Raw genomic sequence first — 19,560 nt, forward strand, 5'->3', positions numbered from 1 at the left:
CCCCAGAGTCCTGGGATAGTGCCCCATATGGGGCTCTGTTCAGGGAGTCTGCTTCTTCCTCTGCCTGCCACATCTCTACGTCAAATGGATAAATAAAATCTTAAAAATATTAAAAATAAATAGAAACAAATTTTAATTAGGGATCTGGGGAGACAGATAAGGATTTTAACATCGCTACTCTAGGGGTAAAAGAGATGATTATAACATGTCAGGCAAAGTATAAGTTACTCAATGTTGGATGGGAGACAATCTTACACATTATCTAAATATTGTTTGAAAAGCCACGAATACAACATTACTGCTTTCTACTCTTTAATACATACTGGAAAATGTACCTTATTGGAATATACGGACTAGGAAATAGACATGACTGGAAATGTTTTTTGTGTGGCAAATATAGAACAGTTATACTCAAGTTACTCCATCCTTTCAAGATATGCCATCCCTAATGTTTTAGAGACAAATTTACTTTTACTTTAACACAAAAACAGGGGGTGAGCAATTATAGTTACCAGCAAGAGAACCGGGGTTAAAAACAACCCCCCCACCCCCCGGGCCCAAGATGTTCAGTTGTAATCATCCTTGAGCCATACAATTAAATGACACTGCTAGAAGAGAATAGGGTTGCAGACTAACCCTAAGTGTTACTCAATGTGGGATAATTCAAGATTGTGGAACAAGAATAATGAAAGAGCTATTTCAAAGATTGTTATCTGACCTACAAAGAATGTTGCACAAGTTAAAGAGAAAGGTCAGCGTACTTCCACTACGAGATTCTCTAGTGACATGAGATAATTAACTATAGAATGGCTTGACTATACAGACTGAATAGTATGAGAAGTATCACTTTTTTCTCCAAAATTCTGATGACAGAAGAAAGATAAAGGGATTTTCCTGAGGTGTGGGGAGATTTGAGCACATCTGTGAAGGTCAAGAGTAGTTTTTTGGTATCTTATTACTGAACACCAGTAACACGAAAACAATTTTTCAACAAATTTGGGGAATATGGGAAATAAGCTCCAACAAAGAAATTTTATCAATAAGACAATAAAGGTACTTCTTTTTTTTTTTTAAAGGTACTTCTATCACTAAGTATAAAACAAAAATAGGGGATCCCTGGGTGGCGCAGCGGTTTGGCTCCTGCCTTTGGCCCAGGGCGCGATCCTGGAGACCCGGGATCGAATCCCACATCAGGCTCCCGGTGCATGGAGCCTGCTTCTCCCTCTGCCTATGTCTCTGCCTCTCTCTCTCTCTGTCTCTCTGTGACTATCATAAATAAGTTTAAAAAAAATTAAAACAAAAATAGTCTTTAAGTAGAAGTGAATGAGTCTATAGAAGCTGACACTTGGTGTAGTAGAGTAAGCATTCTGTATTGTTATCAAGTTCTCAGCCAATATACACAACCAAGATTATGTGAAATATAAATTACAATCTACTCAAGCATATAGCTGAGAAAAACAACTTATCAAGGAGAACAGCCATATACCAAGAAAATAGAACATACAAGAGCTGAGTGTTAAAAGGTACAGCAGAGAAAGAATGGTTGGGAAGCCACTAGTTTTAATGTGGGATAGAAAGAAAATCTCATCGCTACTCAAGGGAAGTGGTTGCATCAAATGAAGACAATGTGGAGAAGTTATAAACATCTGAAAAAAGTACTTTTATCAGATTAACATCTTGGAAATAGAGCAACTAGAATTCAGAAATTTATACACACCGTAACTGAGAAATATGAGATAGCACACTTACCAGGGTATGTTCATAAACATAGTTATCAATAACATTTCCAAGGTTTGTTCCTTCATCCAACAGGCCAACGGAGTAGTTTGCATCATCAAGAAATCCTTTCATCTCAGCCGTATTCCACAAAGCCGAAAGTCATAAACCAGGAAAAACAAGAGACGGGCCACCAAGCCTTACGTCTGGGTCCTTAGAATATGCAACAAACTGACAAAATAGAAGTTATTTCAAAGTCTGTATTATTTCACTAGTTAACCTTAATGTAGTAGTTGTCAATGAAAGTGTACTAAGTGCGTAATTTAGTGAGGAATCTGTGATCACTTAACATTTGCAGAAACACTAGATCATTCGATATCTTTTTGGTGCCCATTTTAAAGTGAATGTGTATTTTATACTTTTGAAAACCAAGCTCAATATGACAATTTAAGATAATCCACACATGCACAGTTTATTACCAGTCAATATGGTCACCTTATTTATAGAGTTGTAGACCCAGTCAGTATTATTCATCTTGCTTTGTTGTTCTCTCATAACATACACAATTTTAGAAAAAAAAAATGCATTCTAAGTAAAGAAAGCTAGTGAAATACCTATCTGCAGCCAAGTAATCAAAATACTGGTCTAAGCTTCAATATACTGCCAGCCACATCCCATAAATTCTAGAGTAGGGGAAAAATGAAGTCACAGAAATGAGTAGGGGTGGAGAAAGTGACTTTCGTGGATCATCTGTAGCTTTGATACAGACTGCCTAGGTCTCACTTCAAGCTGGAAATGATACTGGCTCTTTCAGGTTAGCAGTGTTTAAGTCTCTTATGAGGTAAGCTGAAATCCTTATTGGACTAGATGTAGAAAGACCCATATGTTTGTGGCTGTATCATTTAATATCTATGTGATCCTAAGTCAATTTCTTTAAACTTCAGTTAATTATATTAACTACTGCCTCAAAAGGTTATTGTTAAAAAAAAAAGTATAGCATATGAATAAAAAATATTTGTTTTAAGTGTTGTTTCAGAATAGCTTAAGTTGCCAACTGCCAGAAACACAAAAATGCCATACTTTAAAAGTAGGTTACAAGCGGGCACCTGGGTGGCTCAGTTGGTTAAATGTCTGCCTTCAACTCAGGTCGTGATCTTGGGGTGCTGGATGGAGCCCCACGTCAGGTTCGCTGCTTCTCCCTCTGCCCCTCCCTGCTCATACGCTCTCTCTCAAGTAAAACCTTTAAAAAAGCAACTAGGGACAAGCTAGGCATCTGGTAGGTATATCCTAAACCATTTACTAAAAACACTGAAAAGGCTAAAATACAACCTCTTCCCTATGGAAGAAATTCTTTCCCCTCCCCAAGATCACCCATTCTCCTCTGGGTAACATACTGACATAAAGGTTTATCATCTTTTCTAAATTCACTGGTCCTTAAACTTTACTTTAAGTAAGGATATCTTTTAACATAAAAAGTCCATTAGCAGAACAAGTCTTCCAGACAGGATACTGCTTATTATCTGGTACTGATTTCTGGTTGCCACATTAATAATGGAAACAGACCAGCTGCTCTTGGTAATCTATTTTAAAACTTGCACAGCTTTTCCTGTGTCCTTCATTCTCCCTTTCCCTCCCCTCCATGCTGCTCTATGGTGCGGTGTTCACCTTTGGTGATGGCTCTTATCTTACAGGTATACTCCATTTCAATGGTTCCCAAAGTGTCAGCTTTTTGAATACACCAAATTCATCAATAAGCCATCATATTAATCAAATTCCATGAAATACAAACAGTAGTTAGTTCTTAACTTTTAAAACACTAACAACTTCATTTCCAAGAAGTCAACTATATTCAGTTTAGCTCACCAAATCTCTTTCATTCAAGAGTAGAAATAGGAAAGTTGAGAATATCTCAGAAAAGGAGTTAAGTTAGGCATATCTAAGTGAGACTTAATACTTATGCAGTAAAGTAAAATTGTAGCCAGGACTGATGCAAACCTCTGCCCAGAAAGCACTTTAGGCCTGAGGAAACACTTATTTTAAATAATCTTTAACATTTTAGAGGAATATTCAGCTATGCACTAAGGGAACAAGAAAAGATAAAGGTTACTCATTTTAAAAAGCCTATTCAAAGAAAGAGTACAGTAGAAACTTTCAGTTAAGTTTAGCATCATGATCTTCAAAGTCAAACCGCTTCCATTTATGCTATTAATTATGAAACATTCTTAAGATCTTCAGCCTGACATTTTAGGTTCTTGAGACTCCTAAGTTTCTATGTAGTATTTAACTGGGAACCTTAGGTTATCACTCATGAATCTCCAAGTAAACTGCTGCCAAAAAATCTAGTTTAAAGTCACAACAGTATGTATCTCAATTTACTATAGTTGCAGTCCTTACAGAATAATTTTCCTCTAGCATCAGGATCCTCAGTACTTAACAAAAACATCATACCCATTCCATCCAGTCTCAACCTGCTGAATGCCTACATTCCTAAGGAAAATTTTTTATGGCAGTGTGCCAGGCACTGTTATAAGTACTTTATACATATTAGTTTTCTTAACCCTTAAAACCATTAACAGTATAATCTTCATTTTAGAGGTGAAGACACTGAGACACAGAACAATTTGTTAGCTCCAGAGATGCCAACAAATTGTGTTTAAAAGCTAAAAAAAAAAAAAAAAGATCAGTCTCCTCAGCACATCCTTAGAAAAAGGATTCTTTTTTTAGAAACTCAATGTAACTGTCTCTGATAGAGCTTTCTTTATCACATTTCCATAATCAAGTAACTGTTTCTTAAACATATAAATTCCCCTAGTTGTAATAAATAAAGTTTATTTATATATGGTAGAAAAACATCCTATTATGCTTATTCATAGTCTTTTAACTATTTTCTAGATTTTAACCTTGCTGTTCCTTCTGTACCTTTTGTCTAATTCTCAGATTTGAAATTATGTTTTCCTTTTTAAATCTATTTAATCAGCAGTTTACATGAAACAATGTGCACCCATTTTGACAAATGTATACATAAGCATAACCACTGCCATGAAGGTAAGTTCCTTCTGTTCCTTTTGCAGTAAATCCCCAAATCCACTTCAGCCAACCACTGAGCTCTGTCAATACAGATCAGACTTGTAGAGGTAAAATAATTTTAAAGTATAACCCAGGACCAAACTAAAACAGCTGACAAACAGTAACATGAATAAAGATAGTGGAAAGCACACCCTGCTCTAAAGGATGCAATGCTTGTGAAATGGCTGTATTATTATTATTGAAATACAACTCTCAAGTCAAAAGTAACCATAGTATTATTTATGTTAGCTCACCAATTCCTACTTCACTCACAAAAGGACTCTGATGGAAAAAAAAATTCCATTTCTTATATTCGCAGTACTTAAAAGAATGAAGGGACTAACACACCTAAACCACTAAAACAGATGTAGTACATGTAACATTATTTGATTTCCTTAATCATACAGAGCACTGCAATAAAAACTGTTAAACCAACACTAATAAAACCTATACATAAAAGATAGTTGACATAAGTGAGCTTAGTTTATCTTCTTGGATGGTCCCTGAAGATTTTGATGCTCCCACAATTCCTAGCTCAGAATAGGTGCTCAAACAGGTGGACAAAGGAGTTCACAACTCTTAAAAATGGGGAGTTCTTAAACTTAGGATTGGCTTGTGACAGCAATAAACTCTTCCAAAGTGTTGAAAAAAATGGTCTATCATTCACATCATTCACATTCTTAAAAGGAGCCCAAAAACAGGATACAAAAATGACCCACATATAAATACAAAGCTCAACTCTCAGCTGTCTTAGTTAAAAACTCAAAGTTAGGGATCCCTGGGTGGCGCAGCAGTTTAGCGCCTGCCTTTGGCCCAGGGCGCGATCCTGGAGACCCGGGATCGAATCCCACGTCGGGCTCTCGGTGCATGGAGCCTGCTTCTCCCTCTGCCTATGTCTCTGCCTCTCTCTCTCTCTGTGTGACTATCATAAATAAACAAACAACAAAAAAAAAAAAAAAAAAAAAAACAAAAAAAAAACCTCAAAGTTATATCCAGGAAATACTAATATCTCTAAAGAACCTGCAACATATAAAGACCTTCAGGAGATAGCTTTCTACCATATTCTGAGCCAACAAACCCTTTGTTCAAATGAAATGTCACTTGGAAGTCCAAAATTTCCAACTGAAAGGTTGAAATAGGTGGTAATGGGTAGGCTGATTGTGTTTCTTTTCTACCCCAAATATTATACCCCAAACTCACTGAAAGAGTCCTAAAAAGGAGCCATATTTCCAGGAGCCTTTGTCTAATTTCTTAACATGTTAGCAAAAATATTTTAAAGCTCCACTATCTCAAAAAGGTTAATGTTCTACGTTTCTGCCTTAAAGCTCTAAAGAAGTATTTTTCTAGTTTTTCAAGAAGCATTTAAAGTTACTCAGTGATGATACATTAAACCAAAAATCTATGACATATACAATCACATTCTATGGAATCAGAAAGATAAGTCTCTATGTGTTGTGGGTGAGCAGAGTTTATATTGTATACCAGATGTGCCAAGTTAATCCATCTCAATTTAAAATACCACAGGGAAATTCCAGACACCTCTCCATTAAGAATGTACTCAAACTCAGGTAATGCCACACCTACCCCCAACACTCCAATCCTGGATGTAATTTCCAACGGATACTGCACCATCTTTTATGGCTTATTAATCAGAAATGGGACTTATTTACTGCTCCAACACATATATGACCCACTACACACTCTACTCTGGTGCTGCTAGACATTGAATTATTTGCATTAAACTTCAGAAAAATCTACCCTGTGTAAATCTTAGATTTCCAAATGGAGCAAATTCATTTTTTCACAAAAGCTCTGGGGTTTAGTTTTTAATCAACACATGCTAGAAAGTATTCTCTACTTACAAGCCTTTAAGCCATATTCACAACCAAACACATTACCAATATATGGTGAAAGCAAGCTCCACTTTTTCACAGTAATACAATTGCTATAATCATAGTACTACTTTTTAAAGTAATTTCCTCTTGGATATTGTAGCTGGGAATAAAAAAGTGTTTAACATTCCTTATTTACACCTTTATTTTGGTGTTTTTTGGTATTTTTTTTTTTTAAATGAAGAGCTGCCAAAGAAACAAAGGTTCCAAAGAACTGCACACTGCTCCCTGGAGCCTTCCATGAGGCCGCTGAGTCCTCATGTTCAGTGAGGGTAGCTCCAAGAGTAGTGGCTGCAGCAGCTGGGCACTTGCCTTGTTACACACCTGCTACAAAGGCTTCTATAGTTGATTGTACTTCAGAAGAAACTGATACATCTCTCAAATAATCACAAGATAATTCTGGCAGCAACAGCCCACTTGACACCAAGCTGGATGAATATGAGTCTTGGATTTCTGAAGTGAAGACCTCCCTGGAAGTAGAACAGGGAGAGCTGAAAGGTTGAGAGTACTATTTCAGATACATGTAATAAGGAAACCCAACCTTAATATATCAACCACTTTTCTAAAAGGACTTTTACTCATTAAAGAATGAGAACTTCAGATATTTGAATTACACTACTACTGTAAGGAAGCCTAAGAGCACTTCTGGTTTTTAATATATGATTTGAGGACTTAAAACTCAGCTCACAGCTTTAACAATAGACACAATGCTGTCAAAGTCAACTCTGCATTCTACCTCTGACAGAAATGTTACTTACCATATAGAATACCTTTAGAAATAACTGGACAAAAGAACATTAGAAGAGGATTCTCAAGGATGACTTGGCACTATAGATGTGAGGCCTGGAGAAGGTTCGAATCACCAGAAACAGTGCCAGGAAGCTACATACTGGAAATGGTTGGAAGTTCCAATAAATTGTGTGATGACCATAAGACCATATGGATTTTCACCATACCAGACCAAAAGTAAGTGATGGATAATAACACTAATCTACACTGAGTAACTTAGGATAATCAGGACAAAATCTGCTTCAATCAATGGTTAAGTGGAAACCCAGGAATAGCAATAAACACCCTTAAGCTTACTTTTCAGGTGGTGAGGTAAAAAAAGAAAAAAAAAAAAAAAAAAAAAAAAAAAACCTGATTAACCCTAGAGAAAGAACATTAAAGGTGACCGCTGAAGAATTATTTTAAAAGACAAGAGCAAGAACAAATAGGATATACATAAGGGAGGGGAAAAAAAAACAAAGGAAATGAGCCCAACAGACTAAGTTTGAAGATAAAGGCTGCCCTATGAAATGCCTCAGGATTCTAAAAATAAATCTTAATGAGAAAACAAAATACAGGATTGTAATACCAATATACTTTTACATATGAAACTGACAAGATTAGGCTCCCTTTGTCTTGAGGGCCCCTGGGTGGCTCAGTTAAGCCTCTGCCTTCAACTCAGTCACTGGGGTCCTGGGATGAGGTCCAGCACTGGGAACCCTGCTCAGCAGGGGAGCCTGCTTCTCCCTGTCCCCACAGCTCATGCTATCAGATAAATAAAATCTTCAAAAAAAAAAAATTTGTCTTGACTATTCGATGTGAAGGCTGAATTTTTTCTGAAGGAAGTGTATGTACCTCACACAAGTAAAATAATTAAGTATGAATGGGAAATATATAACCATATTAATTTCAAGCTTTCTAAGCTTTCTTAATGTAGTATAGGGAATAAAGTCTTCAAAGAAATGCACTTAATTACTATTTTGATTCCTTAGGGCAGATCTCACTGTCACCTCTCCAAAAAGAAAGATTATTAATACATAAAACACACATACAATACAATGACTGCAGCAAGTACAAGGTTAAGAAATAGAATACTCATGAAACCCTATACATCTTTCCCAGGTGGCAGTGGTCACATCTCCCCTAGAATAAGCATGTTCATGCTTTTTTAATCACTTCCTTGTTTAATTTTATTGTTCCCTATGCCCCTAAAACTTTGGCTTTACTAGTTTTGAACTATAAATAGCATCCTTGTCATTTTTCTACCGTGACTAACATCTTTTGCTCAACATTATAGGCTCCATTCACCTATAGACATGACCAGAGTCCATTAATTTTCATGGCTGTGTAGTATTTTGTGTAGATACACACTTGTCTGAACTGGATCTATGGTTACTTCCCATATTACTTATATTATTTATGACATAACCTCTGTTATTTATGTACCTAAGGGCAGGGCTATTCAGACTAAGGCCTGCAAACTAGCTGATTCGTAAGAACCAAGCAGTCCATGACATTGGGGGAACAAGAGCCTTGTCTGCTGACTGGCGGTTTAAGTAGCACTGATCTATGGCTACGTACTGGGAGAACAGCTAGGTTTTTAGTGAAAAATGGTCCTCCTCTGCTCATTTTTTTTTTTTTTTAACTTGTGGAAGCTCCTTATGAGTTTAGGATAGCAAATACCTCATTTTGAGGATTTGGGGGGAATTGTTTTTATTACAGTGTCCATGTTGAACATACTAAGATACTCCCCTTCCTACTTTGGTCATGCCAAATAGAACATGGTTGACCATGTTGAACCTAGATAAAAAGATACTATGCTTATTTAGGAACTCTTTATAAACTGGGCATCAGAGGATTCTTGCAGCAAAAAGCAAGCAATAGATGAAAAGTCCTATATTCAACATAAATCTAACACTGTCTCTATAAGCACATAAAATCATAGTACAGAATCATACCATAGGAGTATGGTAAAGAATTAACTAAAATTGAAAAACAAAACAAAAAACAAACAAAAAAAAACACTAAAATATAAAACTGAAAAGCCCTACAAATTAAGGAAGTTTTTTATTAAATATTAAGAAGAAAAAAAAATATTAAGAAGATACGTGTAATTCTTAGGATTCCTATTAACTGGTGGCTTAAGATTGTAACAGCTAATACTACTCATGTTCACAATTAACAATACCTTAGAGCAATGCTGTCCAATAGAACTTCCGGTGGTAACTGAAATTTTGTCACTGCTCAAAACAATAGCCATTAGCCATATATAGCTTGCCAGCACTCACAATGTGGCTCACACAACTAAGAATTGAATTTTAAATTCTATTGCATTTTAACTTTTAAAATATAAATAGCCAGCTGGCTAGTGGCTACTTTACTGAACACAGCAGTGCCAGAGGATGCTATTTTCATAAGAATTTTTTTTTTTTTTTAATTCACGAGAGACACAGAGGGAGAGAGATAGGCAGAGACACAGGCAGAGGGAGAAGTAGGCTCCATGCAGGGAGCCCAACGTGGGACTCGATCCCAGGTCTCCAGGATCACACCCCGGGCTGCAGGCGGCGCTAAACCGCTGCGCCACTGGGGCTGCCCTAGTAAGAAATTTTAAACTTCTAAGGATCAAGTCCACACACATCACAAATTAAAATTTCAATTAAAATTTTAATTTGTGATGTGTGCATCCAAGTAACTTTGTTCAAGGTAACAAAGATCAATTCACAAGTTTACAAAGCTAGACTATAGGAGCACAAAAAGTAACAAACCATAGCAAGTTCAGAAGAGAGATTTAAAATGTGTGCTTATATAAGATAAGAAAAGGCAAAAAGTTCAGAAAGGATCATTTGAAAATAATTTATTATCTTGGGTACTTCTGGCAATCAGTTAGTTATAAGGCATTTGAGACCTCAGGGTGGCTGAGTATGGCCCAGGCAGGCTGAACACTATCACTCTAATCCTTTTATGCTGAAGAAGTATTTTCTAATTGTGCCATAACGTTCTTCACATTATTCACTGGAATAGAGAAAGGATGGCTAAATCTCTGCTTCAGTTAGCTTGTGACAAATTGCTTAACTGTGCAAGGATGGTCCTGGAATGGAGGTGAAGGACAAAAAAAATATCGGTTTCCTAAGCCTTATCAATGTGAGAGCACCTCACATAGGCTTCTCTGAACACTGGCCCGCCTAGAACAGCCTTCTGTTTATCTAGATTTCATATTTTACAAGGTACAAATACCTTATTCACTCCTAACTTAAGTGTCTCAAAATTTTGGGGAAGGGGTGGGAGGAGTCTGAAGTAAGACCACACAAAGGAGTGTAATGGAACACAAAAATTGGTAGTCACTATTAACCCCCCTGGATCACTGTTTTTTATAATAAATGTAAGAACCATTTTATTCCCTTTAAAAATTGGTCTACAATGCTTTCCAATCTTTTTGGCCCTCCCAGCAAAGACTCTGAATTTACCCAAAGAAAAAAAGGCATGTTCCCCAAACACTGTTTTATCTATTAAGGTATTTTCACATTGTGCTTGTACAGAATACTTTTCTACTAATTTACATGAGCAGTGAAGAGTCATCAAATACTATTTCATGTATACCAGGGGATACATGTACTTTAAAAACAGTGTTTTTCAAGGATAGCAGTTTTAGCTTTCTTGTCAAAGAACACCACCAACCATTAATGAATATTCTCCTGAATTTGCTTGCATCACAGAATCTATAAATTATCCAAACTAAAATTTCTTTTCTCCATGGTAAATCAAAAATCTGATTTTACTATTGACAACAGCAAAACATGAGAAAACAATACTAGTAAATTCATACAGAACATTATCTCCTAGTTAAAATAATTCATTTCAGTTTAGGGCAGGTCCTATTAAGGCATATGTAAATATTACCAATCAGGAGACAACATGAATATTTAAAATGCTGATGATTCTTACTAAGTTCCTACCTGAACATAGTCAACTAATGACAACCACAGAAAATATTTTAGACAAATATTAAGAGTCCATTTAAACCATTCTATTAATTGAAGCCTATTTCTAGATTTAGATACAACTTATTAAAAAGTATGATAATGATTAATTCAATAGGACTCCATCACCAGATCTGTTAATAAAAGTAGTTGGTTAGAAGAGAATTTAGTTTTCTGGAAAGGCCTATTTAAAAATTTTTCCATTAGGCTAATTTTATTAATTATAAAACAAGAGTGACAGCTAAAATAATTTGAGAACCTAGCCCAATGGAAAAAAACATACCAGCATAAAGCCCTAAGGAACCCTTTAAAAGACTTTCAAAAGCTTTGCCACAATGAGAGGATCTTCATTAATCTTAGAAACTACTAGTGTTGAAACATTTGTCAAATATCTTTATAGTGCTCACCTATTGCATCATACACATATTCCAAAGAAAAACTATTATGTAAGCAACCACCCAAGTTTCCAAATATTTAATAAACTATCTCAAGATTCAGATGGTTACCTGACTTAAAAACCTAACTCTGAAGGGAAATCTTAGAGCTTAGACCATTTGCACAGAACTATATGCTCTGCAATGCTACATACCAAGTATTTTCCACAAAGGCCAGTGTGTTAAAGCCCTTTTAATGACTTCTGGTTTTCCAAAACAGTATTGTTGCTCCACAGGATTTTAATGTCCACCATAACAAACTCCTATTGATATCTAAGGACATTTCTGGAAAGCAGAACTTTCTCTTGCCATTTTTACTAATTCTAGCCAAGAACCTTTGGAGTCAGAGATCTTTTCCAAATTCAAAATTTCTCAGATTTTAGAATGGTACTATAGTACATATACTTCATATTATACAGCATTCTCTAGGAGGCCAGCACCCCGTAATCACAATATTTCTGCAACAAAATTTAAAAATATTGGCACTTAATGGGATAAGATAAAAATAGCAACATCTCAAGGTTTTGTTTCCAAATCAGTTTAGGTTGCTTCAAGAAAGCTATAAAAATCTTAAGTAATTCTTGGACTTCAGAATTCTATGCATAAGGGACTCTGGGCCTGTAGCTTTATAGCAAAGTTCCAAGTGCTATTGTTTTGTTCAACATAATATACATCATATCTAGACATAATAAGTCAGTTACTTCGGTTGCCAGAACCTTGCAGAGTAATAAGTATCTTTAATATATTCTATCTGTGCTCATCCACTCCTGAAAGAGGAGTAAACTATGGACTTTCCCAGTACTACAGTATATTAAATAAAAACTACTTTCCCAGATTTGCCAGACTCATTTATTAAGCTATCAGTTCACTGATACAAGTTTAAGAGGAAACACCACTAGAAATATTATTCAACTAAAAAAAAGTCCATCTTTTAATATGATCTTCCTTAAATCATGAAGCCTGTTCTTGAATTTCCATTTCAGAATCTATTTGTGACTGTGATGTCAACTAGACCCCACCCCAGAAAAGTTAAATCTCCAAGTCAATGAGGGGAGAATATTAGATATATTGGAAATAGAACTGATTACTAACAAAAATTAAGAAATCCCAGACTTGGTACTGAGATGGCAGCAACAGTGCTACTCTACTATGCATACAAGCCACCTGGTTAAAGTGCAGCTTGAGTCAGGTTTGGGTGGGGCTAAGATTCTACATTTCTATTACAGATGATGCTAATCCCCAAAACCACACTACATTAATAAGTGGTGCTTAATACACTCAAAAATGAGAATCATTGTTATCAGCTTAGGGCTAAAGGAACTGTTCTAGTTTTAGCTATGATTTTAAAAATAAGCAGTATGCTCAAACTCACACAGCTAGGAGAAAACCAGTATGAGAAATCTGCTAGTCAGGTTTCTAAGTCAGTAGAACTTGCAAGAAATCCTATTATTTAAACCGTTTTCCTCCCCTCTCTTTAGCCTTGCAAATGTGTTGAAAGGTCTGCTTTAACATACTTTAATTAGATAGAGCAAACTTTTTTTTTTTGATAGAATCTATTTAACAACATCAGACTATATTTAACACTATATCGATACTCTAAACTTTTCTGAAAATTTCAATTGTTATCTCCTCCAAGTCTCTGGACACTTAGAAACATCCAAACCTCAAAACCCAAGTTTCAATAGCAAGAAACGTATAATAAATTTAAAAAATAATAATAATAAACTATGTAAATCTAGCAGCACAAATTCAAAGAACAGTTTACTGTTGAATTGTATGTTGCAGTTTTAGGTATGAAATTCATCCAAGAAAGTGGCATGCTGGAAGACATACATATATCATCTCTCAGTAAGTCCTCTAAAAGCAACCAATTTTTCTCCACCAGCTGAGTACTATATAAACCCATTTTATGAAACAATTATCAACTCTAGTAATCCATTATACCAGGCAAGACGCTCAAACTAGAAAAACAAGAAGATTCATCTCTTATATCCCATATTGTGGGGTACAGTTTCAGTTAGTGGAATGAAAAACAGAATCTTTTGCAATATTTAAATGCCTACACCTTAAGTTAAAAACAAACAAAATACAAAATCTTTCCAACTTATATTAAAACCTGGGCTAGGGGATCCCTGGGTGGCTCAGCGGTTTAGTGCCTGCCTTTGGCCCAGGGCCTGATCCTGGAGTCCCAGGATCGAGTCCTACATCAGGCTCCTCGCATGGAGCCTGCTTCTCCCTCTGCCTGTGCCTCTGGTACTCTCTCTCTCTCTCTCTCTCTGTGTCTACCATGAATAAATAAATAAAATCTTAAAAAATAATAAAAAAATAAAACCTGGGCTAGTTAAGACTTCCTAAAGCTTGGCTTGTAGTATGTACCTAAGTATAGTAATACTTGTTATGTACCCAAAATAAATTAAGTGATCCAATCATTGGTAAACAATGCATACAAAGCTGAATCAGTATACCCATAACTGTCAAACCTTTATGTTAGAACTATAAAAAGCACTATAAAAGTCACTTCACTTTAAGAGATAAGAGATAAGTACAGTTTCAAGTTTTGAAAAAAACTGAGCAACAAAGAACTCTCCTTTACTTCAATTTTACAAGAGCCCCAGCATAGACATGAAAATACTTACATGGACAAGTTAGGAGATGGAACCCCCCTATCATCAGCTAGGTTCCCAAGGTGGCTCAGCGTTGAAGTCGAACTGCTCTCTATACAGCACTTCTCCTAGGCCCTCTGGGTAGTTGTATACTTGGTCAGAAAGTTCGCCCTAAAGAAAGGAATGAAAATAGTAGTAAATAGTCCTAAATTAAGAAAATTAGCTTGTTCTTCGAGCAGATTAAATTGACTTAAAGATTAACTGTGGGAATAAGTTTTAGTTTTAAAAGAGTGTTTCATCAGTCACATTATACAAACGATGTTTTCAAAAGGTTTACCATAATACCAAGTACTTTTTTTCTGTAGTAAAAATTTCCAAGCTGCTATAAGTACAAAATTCAGAGCTTGATGTCATGATCATCTTTCCAAGTCACTTTATCTACCTAACAGTTTCCAGCCTTCATCTAATTTCATTTTCACTTTTATTCATCTTCTAAAACCCAAATTTCTCAGTGCCCTAAAATTGAAAAACTTCCAAGTACCCTCATCAACCTGATGTATAATGTTCTGGCATGATCTGTAATCTGGAACTACCCAGAACATTTCTTTTACTCTCCAAATTTCAAGTCCTCTTTACTTAAAATGTAGAATCTTACTACATACCAAAAAGATCTTAGCTGATATGCCACTTATGTGAAATAATGCTTGATAATTGCCTTACACAGCAGGCAAGTATTTAAGGGTTGTATCTCTCCTCCACATACCTTAACCTATCTAGACTTTCGTCTACAATCACTAGAACTATGAATGTGAAGTGAACTATGAATGTGAACTATGAATGCTTAGCATGTTACAAAACGCTAAATTTGAGCCATGGTTATTACTGATTATGGTTTGCTTGGATGGATTTCTCACCTTCAAACAAAACTGCTACATCTATACTTCTAATCATAATTAGGTGGTTGCACTTTAAACTAATATAACCTGACAGGACTTCCTAGAAAAGGTGATAAGGAAGCCAGAAAAAGGATTAAACTAGAAAGTATAGAGTTAAGAATCAGAAAAATTTCAAATGTACCCCAGACATATGTAAAGCATCTCAAAAAAATAAAAATTTTAAAAAAATAAAGCATCTCTCACCACCAGGATAGACGCATCCTTGTGGTTCTTCAACCTACTAGGAGAATATGCTCACACTCTTGGATGAGTCAAGAACCCATACAGACATATAACTGTGATTATAATCTTACTATTAAATTTCAAATAATATACTCCAAAACAAAGATTTTGATTCTTCCCACACCAAGATAATTTTTAAAATAAATTAAAAGCTGACTCATGCTGAAGACAGAGTTTATTCTCAATTATCCTGTCTTAGGATAATTACTCTGGGTGAAAAGACTCATCTCACCCCTACCAGGTATCCACACAGCTATTTTGCTTAATGTAACCCAAGAGCAGTGGCGTAAAATGTTAAAGATATTAAACTTCGGACATTCAAAAATGTTCTTCAGCATGATCTCTAAAACATTTCCATCTAACAAAAAGATACTAATAGGAAATGAAGGCCCTAAAATATGAAAGGCACATTTTAGTAAAATATGAAAGGCACATAGGCTAAGAGGGCCAGTTACATACAGGATATTTGTACAGTCAAAATAAACCGTAAGGAAGTTAAATGAAAATGTGTAGAAAAAGAGGTATAGGAAAAGATAATTATTCTTATTTAGAATGGTATGTGTAATCAGTTGCAATCAAGTTCTTTAACTGAAGAGAATGTCTCGTTACATCTATGTGAATAAGCATGGGAAGAACTAGTCTTGACTGAAAGCAGTAGGTCTCTACCACACACACAAAAAAAAACATTATTTTAGCCTAGTATCCTCAAATTATCAGCATTTCCCTGAATAACAAATATTGTCTTTACCAATGACTTTTTAAGAAGTTGCTACGTGGCATTCTTTCCCCAAACCCCAAACTAAAGTCTAATTATGAGAAAAAAAAAATCAGACAGCCAAATTGAAGGACCTTCTACTGGATATCAGGCCAATACTACTTCTCTAGGCTGTCAAGGACATGACAAACAAGGTTAAGAAACTGTCAGAAAGAATTGGGGAAAGCATGACAACTAAATGTAATGTGGTACCTTGGATTATCCTGGAACAGAAAAAGGACATTAAAAACTGATGAAATTCAAGTAAAGTCTGCAGTTTAGTTCACAGTAATGCATCAAAGTCAGTTTCTTAGTTTTGACAAATGTACCACAGTAAAATGCTAATAATAAGAACTGAATGAGAAGTATGCACCTCCGTACTACCTTTGCAACTTTTCTGTAAATCCAAAATTTCAGAATAATTTATTTTATAAAATTAGGCAAAGTATTCACATAATGGACTACCACTGAGGAATAAAAGTAACAACCTACTGATCTACGTATCAGGGTTAAGTATCAAAAAATGTGCTGAATTAAAGCCTTTTACATAAAATAATGCTAACAATATAATTCCATTTACATGCAAGTTTTAGAATAGACAGATCTATGGTTTAAAAAAAAAAATCAGAATCCTGGCTGCCTCGGGAAGAGTAGGGCGGGGGGGATAGCATTTGAAGGGGTAAAAGAGAAGTTTCTGGCAATGCTCTACATCTTGATAGATTTGGATTACACTACTCTTATTTTTTGTTAGAACCTACAAAATGATAGATTAAAGATCTGCGCATTGTATCCAAAGGTTTTTCTTTTTAAGAATAAACAGTATTAAACTACAGCACATACTTATGAACTGAAGATTGGTAAAGTGTTCTGGTGTCTCCAACTTTGAATGAAATACACGGAAAAATGAGATGGATTGATGGATAGCAGGATGGCAAATAAAGCAAAATGTTGCTAAATGAATCTAGGAGAGGGTACAATTCTTTTGCCTTCTATGTTTGAAAATGTGTAAGTTAAATAAATCTGACAAGAGAGGAGGCACCGATTACGTGATCACTGCACCTACTGTAACTCATTTAATTAGGAGCCAATCTTTCCTACTAAATGTAAACTCCTCAGGGCTTCTTTGTCTTCATGACCATGATCTGCATTCTCACATTTGTAAAAAAATAATAATAAAGATCAGGGCCTTGCCTGACAATCATTAGCCATATTTCTGCCAGGTTCGTCCCATCGATTCTTCCCCCCACACAGCACTTCTCTCCTTTTAAGAGTCGTCAGGTTCCCACCCAAGCTGGGGGCTAAAGGTCGAAAAACTACGGGATAGAAAACATCTTAAAAGACCCAAGATGCCACCACAAAATCCAGTTAAATCTGAACATCATAGGGCTATAAACTGTGTCCCCGACTTCAGGTTTCTGACCCAGCAGTTTAGCCCAAGACACATACACGCTCAAATATTTTGGGCAAGAGTTAAAACACGTCACCATCATTCCTGTTGGCAGTCAAAATAGCACTTGATAAGCCACCCAAGCCTACCGTTCTCCCTCTCACTGCCCAGGAATCGTGGCGCGGACGGGAAAACGAAGCCATGGTGACTAATCCTCAGGCTCCAGGAGGTGACTGGGGTGAGTGAAGGCGACTTGGCCCAATCAGGAGCGCCGCAGGGGGCGGAGTAGCAGCCCCGAGGCTTCCAGAAGGGGCCAAAGGCCTCTCCCTCGCTACCTGACACCGGGGCTTCCCTGCCTCCGGGCCTCGAGTGGCGTCAACTTTCCTCCACCAGAGGGGGGCCGCACTCCCCGCACCCCAAGAACCAGTCCTCCTTCGGCAGCTGTCACAGGAGGCCGCCGCCGGGCCCGCCCCGCTCCATTCATAGGGCCCCAGCCGTTGCAACCCTTCGCGCCGCCCGCGGGGTTACCGGAGGCGACGGGGCTCCGGGCGGGGGCTGCGGGAGCAAGGCCCCTCAAGGCTGCGGCCCGGCCCCCCTCCCCGGAAACAGCAATGCACCACGGGAGAGGGGTGGGGGCCGCACGCCGCCGGGAGACTGCGCCGACCCCCGGCGGAGACCCCCACGAGCGCCCCCACACGCACACGCCCCCTCACCTTCACCGCGGCGGCGGCGGCGGCGGCGGCGGCGGCGGCGGCGGCTCCCGCTCCGCCGAGCGCCCGGCGGCCGCCGGAGGGCCCCGAAGCGCGCCCGCCACCCCAGCCCGCCGCGCCGGCACCGACCGCCGCCACACACACCGCCGTCCGCCATGTTCGCGGCAGCCGGCCGCGGGGCACTGCGGGCCGCCGGTCGGGCGGAGGGGCCCAGCCGGCAGGCACCCGGCAGCTCCCCGAGGCTGGCCCCGCGCCCCCGCGCCCCTCGGGTCGGTACTCACGTGAGATAACGGCCCAAAGAGTCGGGTAAAGCGTCTTCTCTTTTTCGGCGGAATTTTTAAAGAGGGATGTGGTTACCTTGAGCAGAAATACCCAAGGCGGCCTGGGCCATAGGCTGCGGGGACGACGTGGGGGGAAAAGCGCGGCACCGACACCAGCTGTGCAGCAGTGGCGGCGGCGGCCGAAGGGAGAAATAGAACAACAACGCGGGTAGAAGAAGAATGGCGAGGGCTGGGTGGGGAGAGGATTCGGCCTCGTCACGCTGCAGAGCCGAAGACCGAGAAAGGATGAAAAGAGGCAGAGGTGGGAAAAAAAGGAAACACCGCAGCCGAGCGAAAAGCCAGAGAGTGTGGGAAGGCGGCGCCGGAGACGCCAGTATTTATGGTAAGGGGGCGGGGCCTGATGACGTCACAGCCGGCCGGGCTGCCGCGCGAGCGGGGCGGAGCAGGGCTGCGGCCCGGGTCGAGGGGAGGGAGCGGAAGAGAAAGGCGTGAGGCGCGGGCAGCGGGGTGGGGGGCGAAAGGGGGCGGTGCGGGCTACCCTGCGTGCAGGTGCCCAACGCCTGTGGCTTCCCGCCCTCCCGAGGGCCGTCGCTCCTCACCCGGCGGAGCCCCGTGCGCTCGGACGGGGGCGGGCGAGGGGAAAGGGACGCGCCGGGGCCGGGGCCGGGGCGCAGCGTCGCCCGCGCCTGCAAGCCCCGGGCGCCCACGCTCCCGCCTGCGGCTGGCCCCGGCGCGGTGGGAGTTGGGCTCGGCGCCCCGGCGGCCACGACTTCCAGAGTCGTGCTGAGCCGGGG

At 38.8% G+C, this 19,560-nt stretch overlaps 2 protein-coding genes across 7 annotated transcripts in view; one reads left to right on the forward strand and one right to left on the reverse strand.

Annotated features, from left to right (window-relative positions):
- Positions 1–19,113, reverse strand: part of AZIN1 (antizyme inhibitor 1) — a 32,048-nt gene extending 12,935 nt beyond the window's left edge. For 2 of the 6 annotated variants that reach the window (XM_049093303.1, XM_025450079.3), the window contains exons 1-4: positions 18,767–19,113; positions 14,490–14,627; positions 6,999–7,144; positions 1,750–1,947 (exon numbers count right to left, since the gene is read on the reverse strand). In XM_049093303.1, the coding sequence (XP_048949260.1) occupies positions 1,750–1,851 (102 nt within the window). In that variant the 5' untranslated portion in view covers positions 1,852–1,947; positions 6,999–7,144; positions 14,490–14,627; positions 18,767–19,113. Of the gene's footprint in view, positions 1–1,749; positions 1,948–6,986; positions 7,166–14,489; positions 14,628–18,766 lie in introns of all 6 variants that reach the window. The other 4 variants (XM_025450081.3, XM_025450078.3, XM_049093302.1 and 1 more) reach the window with 3 other exon arrangements.
- LOC118354509 (proline-rich protein 2-like) lies at positions 4,756–18,770 on the forward strand. The gene is made up of 2 exons (XM_035715304.2): positions 4,756–4,761; positions 18,042–18,770. The coding sequence occupies exons 1-2, from the start codon at positions 4,756–4,758 to the stop codon at positions 18,768–18,770; spliced, it is 735 nt and encodes a 244-aa protein (XP_035571197.2).
- Positions 19,114–19,560: the final 447 nt, after the last annotated feature.

This window comes from Canis lupus, chromosome 13 (genome assembly GCF_003254725.2).
Source record: "Canis lupus dingo isolate Sandy chromosome 13, ASM325472v2, whole genome shotgun sequence".
Classification (NCBI taxonomy): Eukaryota; Metazoa; Chordata; class Mammalia; order Carnivora; family Canidae; genus Canis; species Canis lupus.